Below are 19,169 nucleotides of genomic sequence, written 5' to 3'. Positions count from 1 at the left end.
TGTAATTGTGCTTAAAATGGCTGAAATTGAGACTATTTCTAAGCAAACATGTGAAATTTGGGATTTCATTTTAAACAAAACGTGAGGGGTGTATTTTATTTAAATAAGCTAACTTGCTGTCAAAGCATGTTTTTTCTGCTTTATCCACTGCCATTTGAAGTTCATTGGATGATAAAAGGGTCAATGGTTTGAAGTTCTGTATTACTTCTCAGATAGGAGATTCACAATTAACCCCTGACTTGGCCTCTCTCACAAATAAAGGGGATGTTGCCAGTGTGATGGGGTTTAAAAGCTTCCTGACCTAAGATTACACACATACATTGTTTACAAATGCAAGCAGTTGCAGTAAAGGGGCACAAGGTGACACCTCAGCTTCCTTTGGCATGCGTACAACCCCAACCTATTCTCTGCAGCTAATGGGGGACGATGCAGCACACGTGGAGCAAATGTTCCAAAACAAACTCCTCCTCCTCTAAAAGAGAGCTTGGTACAGACCGTCTCCCAGGCATCCCTACCTTACGTACAGGTGGCTGTAACCCGTTCAAAGAGATCTTTCACACATTGGGACATTCGCCACCATTTCATGCCCTCACAAACCATAACAGCTGGTAAGGGCCCCAGTAGCGCATTCAGGGAGAGCAGGTTGGACTTGAAGAGAAGGGAGAGGGGCATACACACGTCACAACCTGTCCACGAGCCACCCTGTACTACTTTACGTAAACACAAACTTCATGATGCTCCCCTTCCCTCATAGACTAGAGTGACGGCACCAATGTTATGAATGATGTCTACGTACTCCTTCCACTGCTTGTCTTCACTAAACCTCTTCTAAGTCATGCCCTTTCTTCCTGCAGACGGCCTCTCCTGATTTGGACCTGGAGGACAAATTGTGGGAATGGAATACTCAGCGCACATCGATGAAGTCGAACCTTAGAGTCCAGTGCTGGCCCGCAGAATGCTGGAACTAACCAGTCAAGACGGCAGCCCACCCGCCATGGGTGCTCTGGTCTATGTAGGCCCACAGCGGGGAGCTCACAGGTTTGGGGGAATTGAGGAAAGAAGGCTGATCCCTGACCCTAGCCTGCCAACTGGTCATGATGTCCTGCGGGAAGCTTCCTCTGACTTGAACTTCCGTGGTTTTCCCTTTACTCTATGAGGTGGACATTCTTTCGAATTCCTGGCATCCATAGAGTCAAATGCAGGATGGCCCTGCCCTATCAGGTGGAGCAGAGTAGATACTTCAAAACACAATGCCTTGATTTTCACAGTGTGGACCAAGTTCCAGACCGGCCAACCCTCTGTAGATGGGAGATCTCCGTAGAGCAGCCACGGATACCCGAAGAACCATGGCTGCTCCTGCTCGTCTCACCAGAAGCCTTGTATGCGGAATATTCTTGTATTATATGATGGCTGCTGTATGATCACGTACAGCCACTCTGTTCAATGTACAGTAAATTATTTAGAAAAGTACATTACATGGACACCAGTGACTCACTAGACTCACAGACCTTGCCTGGAATCGCACCAGCATGTCCCTGCCTGCCAGGGGAACCAGGAAGCACCATCTCGAAATAGAACCACTGCTGCACTTTGAAATATGTACTTTCAGAGAACCTGTATTTCTAGTGAGAGCAGGTTTCTGTTTTCAACCTCTGGTATCTCTGTGTACTTTACAACGGGCGGCCGTCTCTGGTTACAGGTGGGAGGCAGAGCCCCAGGGAGCCCCTGTTAGCCCCAGTACACTGCCTCACCCTTCTTCAGAGAAAGGCAATGCTGTCGAAGACAAAGTACTTTATTAGCTTGGTACGTCAGACAGGTATTGCTAAAGAGAACACATGGGATACGTAAAACTGTACACAAATGAATAATGTTTATATTGCCTTTTTGGGCTGTTTGCTTCTCAGTTATGCATATTTCTTTATTGTTTCTCATTATTTCTCGCTGTTGTCTCTTCGTTGAATAATCACACGCCATAGCACCATTGAAGCGTAAACAGCCATTTATTAGGACAGGAATGCTAAAACAGTTATTCAACCTTGAAACAACAATAACATCACATCAAAACATCATTGATCCGTCATCCTGTTCATCACCGAACAATTCTCACTTCTCACCAAGCTTTCACCCCAACACCACAGACCTTGCTTTAATCTTTCCCCTTTCACTCACAGACCTTCTTCCAGCCACCAATCTATCTCTCACTTCCCCTACCAAAAACTTCCTCCAATGAAGGCTCCTTGCCCTTATCCAAGAATCCCGCACAACATCTACATTCACCTGTGCTACCTTCATTCCACCCCGTGAGGGGTGGATACGCCCCCATCTGACTCTCCACTCCCCCTTAACTACCGCCCACCCCTGCAACCTTTCCTATTAAGGCATTTGCTGATCTAAACAGTCTCCGCCACTGCCCTCCAAACTGTGTACGGTGGGTGGGTGGTTTTCACTAAACCTTTCCCCTCTAGCCAGTGGTGCACAGGAGCCAGGAAGAGGCTGAACCCACCTCTCCTGGCTCCTTAAGTACCCTAACACCGACCCACTCCCCTTTCCCTACCTATCCCCTGTCAGGATTTCCCATCCCACAACGTTTCCTGGGGGTGGACTAGGCTGCGCCTTTCACTTGCACCGGGTCCCTCCACTGTGACAGAGACATACGTTGCTCCCTTGCTGCTTTTGGTATTCTCATGAATAAGGCTGCCTTCTTTCTTGGGAAGTGATCATTTTTCTCGTAGAATGTAGGCCTTGAGGGTTCCTTATGTCCTGGTTTGCCAGACAACGGACGAGAAAGTGATTGTAGTACGTAGGCATTGAGGGTTCCGGATGTCCTGGTATGTCCAGAAGCAGGGTAGGAAGTGAATGTGAAAAGTCGGTATTGAGGATTCGGTTGTTCTGGTATGCCAGGAATTGTAGGATGAAATTATTGTGGAACGTTTTAATGCAGGGTTCTGGATGTCCTGGCATGCCAGGCAGCGGAGGAGGAAGTGATTGTAGAACATATGTATAGAAGGTTCCAGATGTTCTGGTATGCCAGGGAGCGGAGGAGGAAGTGATTGTAGAACATATGTTTAGAAGGTTCCAGATGTTCTGGTATGCCAGGGAGCGGAGGAGGAAGTGATTGTGGAATGCAAGTATTGAGGGTTCCGGATGTCCAGGTATGCCAGGCAGCGGAGAAGGAAGTGATTGAGAAACGTAGTAATTGATGGTTCTGGATGTCCTGGCATGCCAGGCAGCGGAGGAGGAAGTGATTGTAGAACATATGTTTAGAAGGTTCCAGATGTTCTGGTATGCCAAAGAGCGGAGGAGGAAGTGATTGTGGAATGCAAGTATTGAGGGTTCCGGATGTCCAGGTATGCCAGGCAGCGGAGAAGGAAGTGATTGAGAAACGTAGTAATTGACGGTTATGGATATCCTGGTATGTCAGGCAGCGGAGGAGGAAGTGATTGTTGAAGGTATTGAGGGTTCAGGATTTCCTGATGCCAGGCAGCGCAAGAAGAAGTGATTGTAGAACGCGGGCATATAGGGTTCCGAATTTCCTGGTATGCCAAACAGTGGAGGAGGATGTGATTTTCTGAAATTCTGACTCTGTTACCCTCAAAGCATACTGTTGGCAGGCTCTGGCCTTTCTGGGTTTCAGGTTTAGTTTTGTGGCCCATCTCTATCGCAGGCCATTGATAATTCCTTCTAATTAGTGAGTGTAATTTGCAAGGGATTTGCAAAGCCATGCTGATGTATTCTTCATGCTAGAAATTTCATGCAGGTGAGATCTAGCATTTCAATGATCTATTTTCCTAGCTGTGTCTCGGTATGCCTCACTTTGGCTATGTTGTGTCCCTCAGTAGCTTCTACCTTAGTTGTTTATTAAATATCCTTTGTATTTTCTAAGTTGTGTCTCCCATATGTTCCTGTATTGCCCGAATTTTCTTGCATTAGAAACTGTATTTCCCAGTTGTCCATGTATTACACTTTAAATGTCTCCCAGTAGGCCCAGTATTACAATTGCTCTATCTCCTAATAGGCCATGTATTGCCCTTACTTTGTCTCCCAGCAGGCCATATATTGCCATTGCTCTATATCCCAGTAATCCTTGTACTGCCCTTGGTCTGTCTCTCAATAGGCCAAGTGTTGCCCTTGTGCTGTGTCCCAGTAGACCGTTTATTGCCATTGTTCTGTTTGTTCTGTCTCGCAGTAAGCCTTGTATTGTTCTTGCTCTGTCTACCTGTAGGTGATGTGTTGCATTTGTGCTGCCTTACAGTAGGCCATGTATTTCCCATGCCCTGCCTTGCAATAGGCTATCTATTTACATTGCGCTGTCTCCCAGTAGACCATGTATTGCCCATGTCCTGTCTTGCAAAAGGCTATGTATTGCCCTTGTCCTGTGTCTCTCAGTAGGCCATGTAGTGCCCTCGCTCTGTCTGCCAGTAGGCCATGTATTGGTCTTGTCCTGTCTCTCAGTAGGCCATGCACTGCCCTTGTCCTGTCTCTCACTAGGCCATGTATTGCCCTTGTCCTGTCTCTCACTGGGCCATGTATTGCCCTTGTCCTGTCTCACAGTAGGCCGTGTATTGCCCTTGCCCTGCCTCCCAACAGACCATGTATTGCCCTTGTCTTGTGTCTCCCGGTAGGCCATGTAGTGCCCTCGCTCTGTCTCCCAGTCGGCCATGTATTGGTCTTGTCCTGTCTCAGTAGACCAAGTATTGCCCTTATCCTGTCTCTCAGTAGGCCCTGTATTGCTTTTGCTCTGTCTCCCAGTAGGTCATTTATTGCCCTTGTTCTGTCTCCCAGCAGGCCATGTATTGCCCTTGTCCTGCCTTGCAATAGGCTATGTATTGACATTGTTCTGTCTCCCAGAAGGTCATGTATTACCCTTCTTCTGTCTCTCAGTGGGACATGTGTTGCCATTGTTCTGTCTCCCAGTAAGCCATTTATTTGTCTTGTCCTGGTCTCTCAGTGGGCCATGTATTGCCCTTGTCCTGTCTCACAGTAGGCCGTGTATTGCCCTTGCCCTGCCTCCCAGTAGACCATGTATTGCCCTTGTCCTTTGTCTCCTAGTAGGCCATGTAGTGCCATCGCTCTGTCTCCCAGTAGGCCATGTATTGGTCTTGGCCTGTCTCAGTAGGCCATGCATTGGCCTTGTCCTGTCTTCCGGTAGACCATGTATTGCCCTTATCCTGTCTGTCAGTAGGCCATGTACTGCTTTTGCTCTGTCTCCCAATAGGTCATTTATTGCCCTTGTTCTGTCTCCCAGCAGGCCATGTATTGCCCTTGTCCTGTCTCACAGTAGGCTGTGTATTGCCCTTGCCCTGCCTCCCAGCAGACCATGTATTGCCCTTGTCCTTTGTCTCCCAGTAGGCCATGTAGTGCCATCGCTCTGTCTCAGTAGGCCATGCATTGGCCTTGTCCTGTCTTCCGGTAGACCATGTATTGCCCTTATCCTGTCTGTCAGTAGGCCATGTACTGCTTTTGCTCTGTCTCCCAATAGGTCATTTATTGCCCTTGTTCTGTCTCCCAGCAGGCCATGTATTGCCCTTGTCCTACCTTGCAATAGGCTATGTATTGACATTGTTCTGTCTCCCAGAAGGTCATGTATTGGCCTTGCTCTGTCTCCCAGTAGGCCATGTATTACCCTTTTTCTGTCTCTCAGTGGACCATGTTTTGCCCTTGTCCTGTCTCTCAGTAGGCTGCGTATTGCCCTTGTCCTGTCCCCCAGTAGGTCATGTATTACCCTTGTCCTGTCTCCCAGTAGGCCATGTATTGCCTTTGTCCTGTCTCTCAGTAGGCCATGTTTTGCCCTAGCTCTGTCTCTCAGTAAGCCTTGTATTGCCCTTGTCCTGTCTCTCAGTAGGCAGCGTATTGTTCTTGTCCTGCCTCCCAGTAGGCCTGGTAGCGCCCTCGCTCTTGTCTCCCTGTAGCACTTGTATTTCTATCACTGCCTGTCCCAGTAGGATTTATATCACCAGAGATGCCTTTCGAGTAGGACTTGCGTTACCAGAGTTCTTTTCCTGCGTAGGATTTGTATTATCCTAATAACAGCTCACAGCATTCCCTTTATTGTCCACACTGTTTCTGCCAGTCAGGTGTGTATTGATCGTCCAAGCTGTGTAGTACAGTAGTCCAATCGCTCTAGCTATACCTGCAAGAGGCCGTATAATTCATAAATTGTTTGCAGCATAAGGCCATCTATGGTATGATGCCAAAATATTGTGCCCTAAATATTGTCTGACAAAAGAATAGTGTCCTAAATATGGTCTACAAAGATATCACCCTTCTGGAGTTAATATACAACATCCCCATCTAATTGCATAATATTTTTGTAAACCATATTTAGGAGACAATACTTATTTCAGATGACATTTTGGTTATTGTTAATCTGACAGATGGCTAATTTGTGCACAGACCCTCTTTACATTTCTTATTTCCCAAGCTGTGCCTCTTGATGGTCCTTGTATTGCTGCACTTTCACCTCCAAGTAGTCCATCTACTGAAATTAAATCCTGTATTTGTAAAGCGCACAATTACCCGAGGGTGTCAAGGCGATGGGGGGTCGTCAGGAAGATTAAGCGAGCTATTGCCCAGAGTCACATGGTTCTGGGCTAACCTGCCGCCGACACCGGGGTTCGAACCGTGAACCCCGTGTTCCAGAGTCAGGCACCCTGGCCGCTGCGCCACACCTCTTCCACCTTCTACTGCCTGGTTGTATGTCCCAGTGTGCCCTGTGTTGCCACAGCTGGATTAGACAGTGGCATTTATATCACTATAGCAATGTTAGTATTTGTAGGTGGTTGTATAGAGTAATTCTGCGATATCACAGAGATGGCTCTTAGTGTTGCCGGTATTACTACAGCTTATGTTTATGTTTATGGTGGCAGCTTGCAAAGCACATGGTTACTCCAGTTCAGAGAGCCCCCGCGCTGAATTCTGCCAGGACTGGGAGAGGAAGAACTGGGCGGACACTACTGTTGATTTAGACTTCTCCTAAACAACCAGATTTTAAGATGTTTTCGGAAAACAGTTTGAGAGGGTTCCAGTCTGAGATGTAGGGGAAGTAAGATCAAGTTACCGCCAAAGCGCTTTCTGTTGAATTTGGGGACACCGACCAGTCCTGTTCCAGCAGATCTCAGACAGCGCAAAGGATGGTATGGTCAAATCATCGGAAAAAGGTATCTCGGGCCTTTGCCCTGCAATATTCTGTGAACATAGCACAAGACTTTAAATGACATCCTTTCCTCCATAGGGAGCCTGTGAAGTGTTTTCAGAGCTCGCCCTGTGGGAGCACAATTGGGGATGTTCAGCAACATAGATGCTGTCGGCTTTTGCACCCTCTGAAGCATAGGTATGCGTCTCTTGGAGGCCCCCAAATAAAAGGGCGTTGCAATAGTCCAGTCTCGAAGCCACAAGGGCCTGGACAGCCGTTTTTATGCACAATCCAGAATACGCCTGAGGATTTTCCTGATCATTTTTAGAATCTCAAAACAGGTACCTGTGAGGGGGGAGATTTTTTCCCAGAAAGATAGGGTAGAGTCAAACCAAACTCTAAGATTTTTAACTTTATGGGTCAGGGACGGTGGGGAACCCAGCTCACCGGGCCACCAGATCGAGGACCAGATAGAGGGTTGCTTCCCTACCTCAAACATATCGGTTTTGCTAGCATTTAATCTCAGGCAGCTGTTTTTCATCCAGTTAGCCAAGTAACCTAGACATAGCTTAAAATCCTCTGCCGCTTGGCCGTTGTCTTGGGCCAAAGTAAGAATCAGTTGCATGTCGTCCGCATATAACACCGTCTGCACTCCATGGCTTTCCAAGAGGTCTGCCAGCAGGCACATATACAGATTGAAGAGGGTCGAGCTGAAAGCTGAGCCCTGTGGCACGCCCTGTTTCAACTGTCAAATGGTTCAAACATATGATTGTAGGGTGACTTGGAAGGTACGACCCTCTAGGAAATTAGCCGGGCAACCCAAAGCGTGCCCCCCACCCCTGCGCAATGTAGCCTGTCTAATAGTAGACCATGAGAGACAGTGTCAAAATCAGCACTCAAGTCAATCCTGACTAGAGCAGCCGTTTGACCAGCTCTGTCTCACGTCAGGATTTCTAGTACCCTAGCTATGACTCCCAGCAGGCCCTGCATGGCCCCACTTTTTCCCAGTCTGTGCATTTATCGCCTTAGTTGTATTTCCTATAAAGGCGTACCTAGGCATGTGTACGAGAACCACATTCCCCATGTAGTCCCACTTGGTGTCATTCTGGTAGGTGGTAATACCAGACGTACCTGAGTGCTAGTAAGCAGCATCCTTGAAAGTCCTTGGGACATCCTTTGTGGGCAAGTTTCCTTAACGGGCTGTAGGATGGATAGGGCATATTATTTTACTTCCACCCTAGCTCCGATGATAGTCAAAAGTCATGATTTACCTAGGTCATATAACCACAGCTCGGCAGAAGTGTATTACTCACTAGGGGTTAATAAACGTCTTCTGGCGCAACAGTATGCCATTTCACAATTGAGACTGGATCCCTAAAAAGACCTTGTGCGATTTCCAGATATCTCAAGTCACCCCCTCAGCTCACCAGTGACAGGGTCTGCTCCCAGGAGTCGATGTCTGGTGGGTAAGGAGGCAGGCAACAAATGGTTGCAGGACTTTAATTTGGATATGGCTGCAGACCCCCAAAAAGCATTGGCACTACTCAAGGGCTAGCTTGCTTGCATTGTTTGTTGCTGTCAGCAAAGGTCTCTTCTGGTCCGCTGCATCCATTACTCCATTTTTCATTTGCCACTCACTTGCAGTGCCAGCAGTTTCTGGGGCAGGTGGTCCTGGACTCTTCACTGGCTCCTCAAACTGGAGGTGTTTATGTCACCCAAGAAACTCTATGGCAAGCAAGCAAGCAGTATGCCTGGCAGCCCTCCACCCTAGGTTAGTCCCAGATGGAATGAGATATGGCACAATTGTGTTCCACCACCCAGGGAGCACATGCACGCCATCCCTATGGGCAAACAGAGGGCACACGCCGCCCTGCGACCTGATGGAAGGGATAGAGTATATATTCAGTTTTGGGGGGAGCTAAACAAGGCCTAGATGTAATCAGCGACTGTGCTATGTTATATCATGTTACGTTGGTAATTTGGAAAGCGTTGTACATCATCCTGAGGTCAACTCAATAGGGGTGTGAGTAGGATGTAAAAGAGAGACCGGTTGAGAGTGAGGAAGCAGGAGAAACAGGATACAAAATGTGAAAATTATAGATCTCACCAGACAAAGCAGATGTGCAGTGTTGCCCGCCAGCGAAGCAATATGCCAGAGCGGCAACTAGCAGGGGTAACAGGAGGGATCTGCAGAAATAAGAAGGTATAAGTGAGCGTGGGAAGGATTAAAGGCAACTGTGAGAGGAACTGGCCAAAAGAGTTGGAGAACGTGACACGCATTTCTCGAAATGTTATGGCAAGCCAGAATAAGACACTGGGACCCAGGAGATTGCCTCTACCCTGTAGACAGTGTCTACAATCTGCAGCTGGAAAGGAAACTTGAGGGAAGGAGAGCTGGGGATACTCTTCCTCAGGTGTTCAGGTGCATTGGAGGGAACAGAAGCATCAGGATTAGAGGAGCCCCACTCATGGTCCTCAACGTTTCTTATAGCCCAAGGTAGCTTGAACTGGGCTTCTACAACTCAAGATCTAGGCCCAGATTTACAAAGGTTTTGCATCGGGTTTGCGTTACTTTTTAATGCAGGACTAATGAAGAATTGTTTTGGGGATTTACAAACCAACGCAAATTGGTGTTTGCATTGATTTGTAGGAAAAGGTAGCAGCGGGAATCACTGTTCTGCGTTACCCTGCATCAAGGGGCGGTATATGGGCGTTCCTGTACTACCACCCATGGTTTTTGATGCTAAGCTCTATCTACTAACAATAGTAGACAGGGATTTGTTCCAAAAACGAATACAATTTGAAAGCATTTGTTAAATGGAGAAATGCTTTCATTTCTCCTGTCTTTTTCGACTGTGCAGGTGTGCTCCACTATGCAGCACACATCCAAAGTAGGAAAAATTGTAATGTCAGTCCAAGCATAGTATTTTGTACTAGAAGGCTCCCCTTCCAGTACAAAGCCTATTCTAGACTCATGCAGACACCTTTGCACCATGGTGCAAAGGTGTGTGTGGGGCACTCAGCAGCCTGATTGTGCTCCAGCACTAGGGAGAGAGGAGGCTAGTGCCATATCTCTGTAGATATGGCGCTGTCCTTCTCTCTCCCTCTCACGCAAAGCAACAACTTTGGATGTTGCGTGTTGTTGCATGAGAGTGTTGGAAATCTGGGTCTTAGTGTTAGGTAAGTTGTCGAACTGCAGTTCTTAACTTGTAAAAAAACTATTTCTAGGGCCCAAATATTTTGTTGGGTCACCACCGGTGCCACCAACCACCATTGCCCAATGCCACTAACTGGGCCACATCTCTCGTTATGGCTCGTCCTCTGATTTAATTTGCATATTAGCCCGATTGTTACGTTCAGCACTATGTTGTCCCACAGCTGGGTTTGCACATCAAAACAGAAATACAATTACATAATTTGAATTATGCCATTTGTTTCAAAAAGTAGCATCCAGCATGTATGCCGAGATAAGTAGATTATAACTTATTATATGTATTTCATAAATCGTTTGTCTTCATTGTCTTGCAATGACACTTGCAAACAAAACAAAAACAAGCATTTACAAAACAAGCATTTGCGATGCAAAGGGTCTCACTTTTACAAAACTCTCGTAAATGCGACACCTATTGCATTGCAAATGCTTGTAAAAGCGCCCATGTTGCGCTTGCACATTAATGTCGGCCGCGCCCTTTTCCTTAGATGAGCCATGTGTAAAGAAAAGGGTGCAGCTGCCATTAAAGTGAAAGCGTGGTATGGGGTGCTTTTACAAAAAAAAAATGTTGGTGTAAAAGCCCCCATGCCGCGGTTTCACTTTAATGGTGGCCTCGCCCCTTTCCTTAGATGCGGCTCGTCTAAGGAACAGGCCGTGGCTGGGTCAGTTAAAAAAAAAAGTTTATAAATACTAAAAAAAAAAAAAACAGCATGCGCCGTGTTTGGTGCTGCAAATAAACCAAAAGCATGTCCACCACTGTATGAGCATGCCGTGCTTTGGAAAAAAAAATCAATTAAAGCAATGAGGAGAGCGTGTCCATTTAAGCAAATAGTGCTTTAAGGCTGTAATTAAAGCCTACCGAGTAACAAAACATGTAATAGCAGGTGTCCTCATGGGAGGTTACAAAATGAGACAAGGGGGGACTACTGAGCCTATTGACCAATGAAAAGCCGCCGTTTCCAAAGGACAATGACGCAAGCCAATGAAAAATATGGGCGGAGAGTGGGCAGAGCTTCAAGTCCGTACCTGAATACAGCATGCCTCGCAGAGCAGCGCATGCGCTGCCCAGGCTCAACCTAAAACGACTTCAATGAATGAAACCTGGATGTTTTATTTGACTGCCTTGGGACAACCTGAGAGCTCCTGTTTGTTTTGGCTCAGGTTATAAATCTAAATCTTGCCATCCCAATACTAGGCCAGCCAGCTACTCCCACATTGGTCAGTCGTTCAGCAGCAGGCGAGCAGAATGAACAGAATTATGCTACCACCGGGCTGGTTCAGATCTGCTAGGGGAGGCAAACTGCTGGCTACCCTAACTAGAGAGTGCAACCGGGCTAGGGAGATGCTTTTTTGTGGCACTGGTACCACTGGTCTTTTGTGATGGCAGGGTACCATTTTGAAAAAAATATGTACGCGTCACACAAAATTAGGTGCTGCAGCAGTTCTTTTGGGCTAAATTTACAATGGTCTGCTCGTTCAGCAGTTATTGCAATTATGAACTGGTGCTCTAAAATGAGTTAAGGTACTGAGCCCCAGCAAACACCTGCACAAGTTAAGCACTGCCTAACTGGTTACTCTAGGGTAGAGCTTGCATTTCTGATGCGTGGAGGGTAAAGAGCACAGAACATGCCCATCCAGGATTTCGTTAGTCAAAGGCAAGAAGACCGATTTGCAGGTCATTCGCCTTTGTAACTTAAGGGGTACTGACACGTTAGATTGAGAGCCTACCGTTGCATTGCACAGTACAATGCAAATTACTGACATGATTAGTCTTGTCAGTTCAGGTACTTTGGGCTCATAATGTGATAGATAAATGCTGTTTTGGTAAATTGCCTTTCCCAACAGTATTGAGTGAAATACACATTTTTCTATGATTTATGTCTCATGTATGGTTCCACCAGGACTGGAAAAGAGCCAGATTATTGCCGATAGGAAAATGGAGCAATATTAGAACATAATGGGACATCTGCCACCAATCACAGGTAGACATGAAAGTGCATGAATTGATCGCCGGACACTATGGGCCTTCTGAGAGGCCAGGAGAGATGGGCCAGTGGTAGATGCACATAGGTCCGTAGTGAAATGCAGTCACATCAGGACACATTGGGACTTCTGACAAGCCAGGAAGGTTGGGGTGAGTCATTCACAGTAGCATTACAGGGACATAGAAAGGTAGTGGGGAGTTAGACATGCTGGAAGAACAGGGGCATCATCAATCACATGTAGGCCTACAGGGGAACTGGGAAGATATCAGGGCATGAAGGGGTGACGTGTACAATTATGGTGGTGGGCAATCAGAAACAAAACTGGATTTGGCAGCTTTACACTGTGCTGGCTTAACAAAACCAGTTTCAGCCATGTGTGGACGTTGATTCCACCCATGACCCAGTCAGGTATACATCAGTCTCTTTCTTAGGGAAAATGTAGGGGAGTTGTGCATACAGGGCAAAGCAACTCTCTCTTTCTTGAAGAACATGGGTTTACATATTAAATGTAAATGAAGCGTTCCTGCACGCTGTTATTCCTTGTTTGCTAGTTCAATGTAAGGGTTTAGGTAGCCACATCTAAACCAATCTGGTAACTTTTATATTAGAAGCTGAGCCTCTGCTGCAATTTCCAAAATATGAATATTTTATTATTCCCTGCATTATTGGAATCATCTCCAGCAAAAGCATTAAAATCCTGAATGTTATTTTGTAGCGACAAGTGACAACACTACAGCATGTGTAACCCAGAGAAAAAGTGGATAGCAATGAGAACAAGACATTTGTTAGAAACAGTTATAAAAGCGACAAACCACTTTTTGAACTTTATGTGGACAAACCTTATTCAAAAAACAATATATACTGGATAGCTCTTGGGATATCAATGTAGACAGCAGAGGGAACTACACTTAAAGCCTTCATATAGAGAAAGAGAACTGTTGAACACTAAACCTATGTACCGTCACCATTGACTTAAATGACCTAATAGAGTGGCAGAATAGATCTCTTATAAGGTCTACATGACAATACCAATACCTGCCACCAATAGCACATGTATTCTTATATCTAGCTATGTATAAGAGTAAACTACACCTGAAGATGACCAGACAAATGTATCATCTCTCATCTATACACCGAATTACTGTTGTTTCCCGTATAGAGGCTAGAGTAATAATTTCTATGTGGACAAAGAAAAGCAAATCTATCAGTTTTAACTGTTGGGATATTTTCTCCTTTCATTCACCATGATTTTACTAAATGAACATTCCCTCAAAATGAAGCAGATCACTTATCTATTTTCGATAAATAAAAGTAATTGACTAGGCTTTGAGAACCCTAATTTGAAGAAATAATCATTAAATTAATGGCGTAATGGGCATTAAATCATATTATATATTAGTAATTATTCTCTCTTTATGGCTTGACTGTTGATAACAAATGTTTTGACCTCACAAAAAGCATGTCCACTGGTTTACCCTGCACAATGTTAACTTATAATTAACACATGACAATATAACAGTTTCTATCTTTCCAAAACTGCAATATGTAATAAAAATGTGATTTGTTTGTACATGTAGCAGAAACCTCTTTCACATTTAGATCATGTTAAACATCATTACATTTAATCAGCTACTGACGAATAAGTGAACCCCATCCATCATGGTCCTTCTCAGAGGATCCATGGCAAGATGACCACAGCCAAATGACATGGACAAAGGAGAGCTTTATCTCCATAGTAAACAAATACAGTCTCATACATCTATCAGTGGTAAATGAGATCACCTACTTGACACTCTCTCTCTAGGGTACATGGTTGAGATAGTTGGGATAATACTGGGTGTGCACAGAGGGTTTGATGATTTTTTCCAAAATGGTACAGGAGTAAGGCCTACCCTGACTACCTCCAATTGATACTTCAGATGGTTTGACGTACTTGCACAGACAGCTCCGAGACTCAGGGGCCATCGGTGTAAGGTTTTCACTGGCAGAGCCAGCAAGTCTCTGCCGGCAGAAACATGATAGTCTGCCCGACACTAAATAGAGTGGGCAGATTGTCGAGATTTTCCAAGGAAAACCCTGACATTCTTCATCCAAACCAGGTTGGCATTCATGCACGGAGTAGCCAGAAAAATAAAATACCCCCCACTTTGAACCAAAGCTCTTATTGCAAAAAGTAAGCGTAACAAGTCATCGCAACCCTCTCCATAAAATCACTCTTGTCTCTTCCATCCAAATATCTATCCATTTATCCTTCCACCTACTGATATCCACTGTTTAACCGTTACATTCTGCCATCCATATATTCGTTCATCCATCATTCAATCTTTCACCATTCCGTCTGTCTGCCAATCCATATCGAACCTATCCATCCCCTAACCTATCCATCCATCATCTGTCCACCTTTTCATTCAGACATCCCCCATCCACTCTTTCACTCATGCATCCTATTTGCTCATCCATCCCTCTCACTGCATCCATCCACCCTTTTACTTATTCATCAATTGCTCTTTCACTCCTCACCCATTCACAGTCCGTTTCACTCGTCTATGCATTTTTTTGTGTGTGTAAATGTTTTTTTTTTTTAACAGAGTTTTATATAGCGCGAACTTAACCCGAATCTTTGGTATCGGAGCACTTTACATAGCACCAGTGGCATTACATGAGGACACATTCATTTGTTGTTAGGCACGGGGAGATTAAGTGATTTGCCCAGAATCACGGGATGTTCAGCGTCATTGCCGAGACTCGAACCCCGTTCCCCAGATTCGAGGTCGACCGCTCTAGCCGTTGGGCCAACTCCTCTCCCCAATGTGTTTATTAAGCTTTTAAAACACATGACAAGTCATGGAACGTAATAAATACAACAACAAACAGCACAGTTGCAGGCAGGCCCCATTGGTACAAGTGGGGGTATTCGGTGCATCATCGTAAACATAACATAAATGAAAATGTTACAAACAGATGATACAATCATTAGAGGCATCGTATGCACAGAGCTGGTTGTAGAGCAGCCACAAGCAATAAACCTATCCATCCCTTCTTTCACTCATCATCATTTCACTCCTCCATCCATCCATCCATCCGTCTACTCACTCGATCCAAAATCTTTATTCGGCACAATCATGATATGTCATAAAAGTACAGAGAACAATATATCAAGAGTAATAAACATTTAAATAGATATACAGTGCACAAGACAAAAACAGCACAGTTAAAAATCCCTGGCTCCAACCTCATACTATGAGTCAAAAGAAAATACTTTTCCTAATGTGAATCCCACCCCGTATGTAAAATAAACAACGCTAAGGCATAAGGGGAGCCTCCTGTGCACACAAATATCGCAATACAGCATTGCGGCCCCTACTCTTCTGTGCAAGGAAGATCGGTTTCAGATATTATCTCCTTAGATCATCACAAAAGCTGCAAAATAAGATAAAATGCTGAGTGCTTTGTTTCGGAATGCCCTCAAAGGGGCATGGGGGTCTTTACCGATGAGTTCCCTCATAATGGGGAAGGCAACAAGAAAATGTGCTAAGCCCAACCGCAGCCGAGATAAAATAAAGCGCCGCTGGGTAGTAGTCACCAGGGACACGTATTGTTGGTAACCTTCCTGAGAAATATTTGACGTATAGAAAATGACTCAACAAGGGCTCTATTTTCATGTTCAATACTTAGAAAGGAAGCCTTAATTACACTCTCATGAAAAACTAACATACTATATGGATCGTAGGGCACGGGGAAATCGAATAGTGATTAAAAAGATTTGTTAATGGAAGAGAGCCAGGGGATTTTAAAAGCGAGGGCCAATGCTAAACAATCTGAAAGAATTTACTTGGTAAAACGAGTTTCAGCTTCTGCCAGTTGGAATGCCAAAGTAGTATAGACTTCAGCAAAAGTGAGCCCTCCTGGTGGGTTAGCCCAGCCTCCATATGAACAGTAAATGAAGGTACAGAGGCCGGAGTACACAGCGGAGGCTGAAGAAAAACATTCTCCTCAACCTGAAGGGGTCTGCAGGGCGTATAGTCCCAGAGACCGCTACCATACATGGCAGCCGACAACGCTCTCGCCTTAAATATGGTGATCATTTCTTTGACAGCTGCCAAGTTTGTGGGAGAACCAAAGACTCCTTCACAAACTCCGTTCATTTTCGATGAGCATTTTGTATATGTTGGGTCCATGAACCATTATTAGAAAATAGGATTCCCAAATAACAAAATGAGTTCACACTCACAATAGGGGAACCCTTAATATAGAAAGTCCTACACTTTTTCATCTTTTTACCACATGCCATTGTGTATGTTTTAGATGTATTAATTTTTATTTTTGTGGCCTCCATAAAATCATCAAATGTGTCCATCAGTCTCTGCAAGCTGACCGGAGTCCTTTACATTAGCACAGCATAGTTGGTGTACATCAACACAAGGACCGAACACCGTGCGACGATGGGCGCGTAGGCCCGCAGAGCTTGAAGAGCATCATCGACCCCATTAATAAAAAGAGAAAACAAAAAAGGTGCCAAAACTCAACCCTTTCTATTTCCCCCTCTTGATTTTAATCAATCCACCCTTTCAGTCATCCTTCCATCCATCCATCCATGCTCCCTTTCACTCATCCACCCTTCCACTTTTTCTTTTAGCCATTCTTCATTTCACTCACCCATCCACCCTACCACCCATTCATCCACTCATCTATCCATTTAACCTTTCATTCAACCATTCATCCTTTTTCTCACTCATCCAACCATCTTTTCTCTCATTGTCCGTCCACTCTTTCACTTATCCATTCATTCTTTCACTCATCCATCCTTTCATGCATTCATCCACCCATACGCCCATCCACCCTTTCATAGGGCGGTGAAACATTGTTCTATGCTGATGATGCTCAGTTCATCATCAGTCTAAACCAAGCGGCTGACCATATCCATTCCATCCTTTTAAAAACAACTGCTTGAAGGACTCACAATAAATTAAAGTTGAACGGAGAGAAAACTGAAATCTTACGACTGTTCTTTCCTTTTCCAGGGTGGGAACTCCCTTTTGGCCCCTTCAAGTAGGACCCATGCCTAAATTTGCCAATAGCATAAAAAGTCTGAGAGTAAAAATTGTTCCTGACTCAACAATGATAGACCAGGTAGAAGCAGGTGTAAAGAATTGAGGGTTTTTCGACTCCATTCGGGAGAGCGGATTATAACACGGGCCTTCTTCAGTCAGACGGTATGGATTCTAAGTGCCTTTGTATCTGCGGGGCTTGACATCTGCAGCTCTATATATTTAGAATTATACTGCAGCCAAAATGATTTGGAACCCGAAGCCCTGGGATCACCTCCTTGAGGCTGCGAGGTCTCCACATTGCTTGCCCGTCAATCACAGGATAACCTTTAACAACAACGATGTGTGTCTTGTCTGCACTTAGTTATAAAAGCAGACAGACAAATACAGAAAGTCGGACGTCTTTCAAGCGACTCTCCCTGCCGTCTTTCATGAATTCCAGGATAGGCAGCATGGGACGGTAAGGATCGGGAGTACATTTACTTAAATAAAGGTATATGTTAACATATGCTTGTGGAATAAGGGTAACATTCAGCTGTGGTGTATTCTGATATAGTGGGCTGCTTAATTTGCTGAAACAGAACAGACATCAAAGTATGAGGGCGCGTTTAGCAGTTAAACGTGGAAATAAACAGTCTTACAACAATTTGTTCACAAAACACAACATAAATATGGATAAATACCGACGGAAATAAAGAAATATATACCATAAGATCGAGATCCCTAATTGTGATCGGCGGCCAGTTACTCCTGGGTTCCCAGAGGTCCCCTAGTAACGCTGGGCGGCCGCACTCTGTCCAAGCAGCGGCCAAAGGCGGGAAGGCGCCCCCGCCTCAGCCGGGACCTGCCGCAGACCTTACACGCTCAGAAAGCATCGAACAACGGGGCTCTTTTCCAGCACTCGATTTTAGAGCTGTTGTGCAAGGCTGCCTGGGGGGGGGGGGGTTGCGCAGCGGCCCCCCCTAAAAGGGCGGCCGCCTTAATGCCACAGGAAGGCACAGGGGTGAGAGGTCTAGTCCCTGGGTCCGTCAGGGGAGACCCCAGCAGATGGCGACTTCCGGCGGGGGCGGGGAGGGGACAGGGCAATCTGTGCTAGGATGGGGAATTAGTTCACTATATGCAATTATAGGCACTGATCAGCCAATAGATGGGCTGGTGTAGGTAGTGCTCCTCGCGTAGTAAATTTAGGGATGCGCTGTTATGTGCTCAGTATGTCAGGTAACTGGAGCTCATGTTTATCGTTTTAACACCTTGCGCTCACTTGCATAGACATTTGAAAATGAGACCGAGTGGACTTGGAACATCTAGTAAATGCGCGGTGTGTCGGTGGCCGGTCTGTATGCCATAGCCAGTGCCTGAGCATGCTGGGTAGCCCTGCGGACCAGTTTTTACTCTGGAAAACACTTGTAGCTGTGCAGGGCTCCCTCGGTTCTTTCTGGGTCTTTTATATTAGCCGGGCACTCCTGGGACGCTTCACCACTGTGGTCGGGAGCAGGGGGAGGTGTCACTTTGCATTCAGCACCTAGGCCAAGCAAAGAGTTACGCTTAGTGTTGAGTGAGTGTTAATGTTACCGGGTCGTTCATTGGGGCTCCTTAGGGTAGGATGACCTAGCAGCAAGGAACAGCTAGGGTGGTTTACGTGTGCTTTAGAGATCATGAAGAAAGTATGCATCGCGGGCGCTGGCTCACACGGAAGTGGGCAAAGATCACACACACCACAGGTGCCGAGGCTTGCACTGATGTCTGGCATTGGGGTCCCAGGTTACTTCTAAAATGGCTAGGCTTTTCAGATG

The 19,169-nt window shown here is 45.6% G+C and overlaps 1 protein-coding gene across 3 annotated transcripts in view; it reads left to right on the top strand.

The window, feature by feature from the left end:
• The window catches only part of LOC146809361 (achaete-scute homolog 1-like), a 45,477-nt gene extending 31,579 nt beyond the window's left edge, over window positions 1-13,898 (top strand). For all 3 annotated transcript variants that reach the window (XM_085616162.1, XM_085616163.1, XM_085616161.1), the window contains exon 2: window positions 855-13,898. In XM_085616162.1, the coding sequence (XP_085472288.1) occupies window positions 4,659-5,909 (1,251 nt within the window). In that variant the 5' untranslated portion in view covers window positions 855-4,658 and the 3' untranslated portion in view covers window positions 5,910-13,898. The remainder of the gene's footprint in view (window positions 1-854) is intronic.
• The last annotated feature ends 5,271 nt before the right edge of the window (window positions 13,899-19,169 follow it).

Source organism: Triturus cristatus, chromosome 7, assembly GCF_964204655.1.
Source record: "Triturus cristatus chromosome 7, aTriCri1.1, whole genome shotgun sequence".
NCBI classification, from domain to species: domain Eukaryota; kingdom Metazoa; phylum Chordata; class Amphibia; order Caudata; family Salamandridae; genus Triturus; species Triturus cristatus.
Note: the sequence above shows the minus strand (reverse complement) of the source record. Positions and strands in the feature narration are given on the sequence as shown.